Here is a 2,636-nt window from a genome sequence, read left to right as displayed (position 1 = left end):
GGTATAAAATAAAGGCACCCCAAAGCTTTTCTTTACATCTCCTTTTTTGAGGGCTGAATATCAAGAAAAAAAAATCAAGAAGAAAGAAACAGGATTTAAGAATGGTTTTCACTGGAGTCATCCTTTCTGCTCTGGTTATGTTTCTGCTTTCTGACAGTGCTCAGTGCAGAAGAGTCAACTGCAAGTCTGAGTGTTGCTCATTTGTGGAGGGCTTTCCAATGAGACTGAAGGAGCTCCGTTCTGCATACAGAGAAATACAGAAGTTTTATGTAAGTATATTTATACTGATTTCCAGCTCAAATAAACTGAGTTAAGTCTTAGCTGCAAGTTATTTCTGCTTTTTTTATTGCAACATTGAGGTTTGAGGTTCTCTCTAAAAGGATTTTGTTTACATTTGTTCTACTCAGGAGTCCAATGATGACTTGGCACCATTACTCGATGAAAACGTGCAACAGCACATCAACGTAAGTACTAAACTCATTAATTTACTTCCACAGTAGTATAGCAACAATTACTAAAATGTAAAAGTTAGCAACATCAGAAGTAATCATACTGAAACCAAAGGTTTTGTGCAAGACGTGTACTAACCAGACTAAAATCCCGCCTAACATCTTTCATCCGCACATTGCTACAGCAGTGGTGAAGTGTGATAACCGTGGGTGTCTGAAACTGCTCATAACAGGAGAAATCTCATATATGATCCACAGAGTCCTTATGGTTGTCATGTCATGAATGAGATTCTGCGCTTCTACTTGGACACCATTCTGCCAACAGCTGTCCAGAAGGACCACTTGCACTCAAAAACACCAATCAACTCCATAGGAAATATATTTAAGGATCTCAAGCGGGATATACTGAAATGTGTAAGTCTGTCTTTTAATCATTAACATATAAGTTTAAAGGATGATACATTACTTTCACAATCTGCAAGAGCAACAAACTAGTTTAGGCTGGCGTTTTTTTTAAGCAGGGAACTGATTAAATATATCTTGCTAAAGTTAGGATGTGTAATGTTATGATGGTGACCGTTATTTTTTGAAAAACGTACTTCAGGCATCTTTAGGATGTCGAAATAGTGCACATATGTAGAAAGCCTATGTGGCTTTTTATTGGCAAGAGCTATTGCAAATCGACCAAAATACCTAGTAGCCTACTTGTTGTGCAATGATATGGTGAGGCAAAGAAGGTGTCTTTAACATTGCAAACTACATGAAATAACACGTATCTCTGTATGTTACAGAAGAATTACTTTTCTTGCCAAAATCCCTTTGAGTTCGCCAGCATAAAGAACACATATGAAGAGGTAAGTAAGCAACTTAATGCTAATAAGAGTAACTTATTACACAATCAAAAATATTTTCTACTCATTTTTTCAATTATTAAGTTATTCCAAAGGTTGACAAAATCTCTTTCTCTTTAGATGAATGGAAAAGGTGTTATTAAAGCCATGGGAGAGCTTGATATGCTCTTTAAGTACATCGAGCAGTATTTGGCATCAAAGAGAGTCAAGCACTAATAGGGTGTCACTGTGGATTAGATGGTGCCATCATGACTTGAGTCAAGTCTGAATAATCTGAAAAGGAACGATGGGCAGATCAATCACATACTGTAGGATATGGCACAAATGGACTTCACCCTTTAATTTATATTAAACGCTTGCACGTCATCATTCCATCACACTACTTTATGATGCACTGGAATGCCTTCCCCTTCCCCTTCAGTTTCTGGATGTCACAATGGCAATGTTTTAGGTTCAACTAAAACCATAAGATGTTGTTTAAGTCACATTGACTTAAATGAGGCTTATTTAAAAAAACTAGTTGCATTTTGCCAACTTGCTCAAATAACTTGAATCTATTGTGTAAATACTGCTATTTATGTCTTGTGAACTTTATTTATTTAGTTTTTTTCACTGTATTGTTTACTTATTTCTGATGCTTGTATTTAATTTGTTATATTAATGTGTCATCAATAAATTATTGCTACTCAGTAATGCAACAGACATTTCCTTTTTGGGTTAATGTGGTTATTTGTCTTCCTCGTGTTGACATGAGTTCATACTGGCCTTCTGTTTACTTCCTACACTATATGTCGAGCCTTGAGCATAAATGTAACCAAATCTACACTCTAAAAGGACAAATCATTAAGACAGTGCTCATGTGGCTTATCATTTCACACTATAATTTAAAGGGTGTGTAAAAGTGAGCTGGTTAGGGTTAAAACATGACTGTGCTAACCTCAAAACTGACCTAAATAGAGCAGTTACCAGCAGCTCAGCAGTCAACCCTTTACTGTAATTGCAGCAATGCATATCTCACCCTAATGAGATTAACTATGTAACAGCTAACATAGGTTGTGGAACTTTAAACCTGCAGCTGTGGCGTGATCTACTGAGTAAGCAAAACAGTATGGGAACAAGACGCTAGTTTCAGTTGTGACAGAACACTAAGCAAGGCCTTGGGTGGTTAGCTGGTTGGTATAGCAGTTGAAATTGAAAGCTTTTGCAAAATAATAGAGCAAAGAGTCATAAACTTGTGCATCTATCAACAGCAAACAATCATAGGCTGTGCATGAAACCTTGCAGGGTTTCTCCATAAAGGTAACTCTTAATGAAACTAGTCACATACAGGCTTCCA

At 36.7% G+C, this 2,636-nt stretch overlaps 1 protein-coding gene across 1 annotated transcript; it reads left to right on the top strand.

Annotated features, from left to right (window-relative positions):
• On the top strand, positions 1–1,998 carry LOC127968460 (interleukin-10). The gene is made up of 5 exons (XM_052569717.1): positions 1–269; positions 408–464; positions 708–863; positions 1,241–1,303; positions 1,421–1,998. Exons 1-5 carry the CDS (start codon positions 102–104, stop codon positions 1,514–1,516), a joined length of 540 nt encoding a protein of 179 aa, XP_052425677.1. The 5' UTR covers positions 1–101; the 3' UTR covers positions 1,517–1,998.
• The last annotated feature ends 638 nt before the right edge of the window (positions 1,999–2,636 follow it).

The sequence above is a fragment of the Carassius gibelio genome, chromosome B11, assembly GCF_023724105.1.
Source record: "Carassius gibelio isolate Cgi1373 ecotype wild population from Czech Republic chromosome B11, carGib1.2-hapl.c, whole genome shotgun sequence".
NCBI lineage: Eukaryota > Metazoa > Chordata > Actinopteri > Cypriniformes > Cyprinidae > Carassius > Carassius gibelio.
This window is presented reverse-complemented; position numbering and strand designations above follow the sequence as displayed.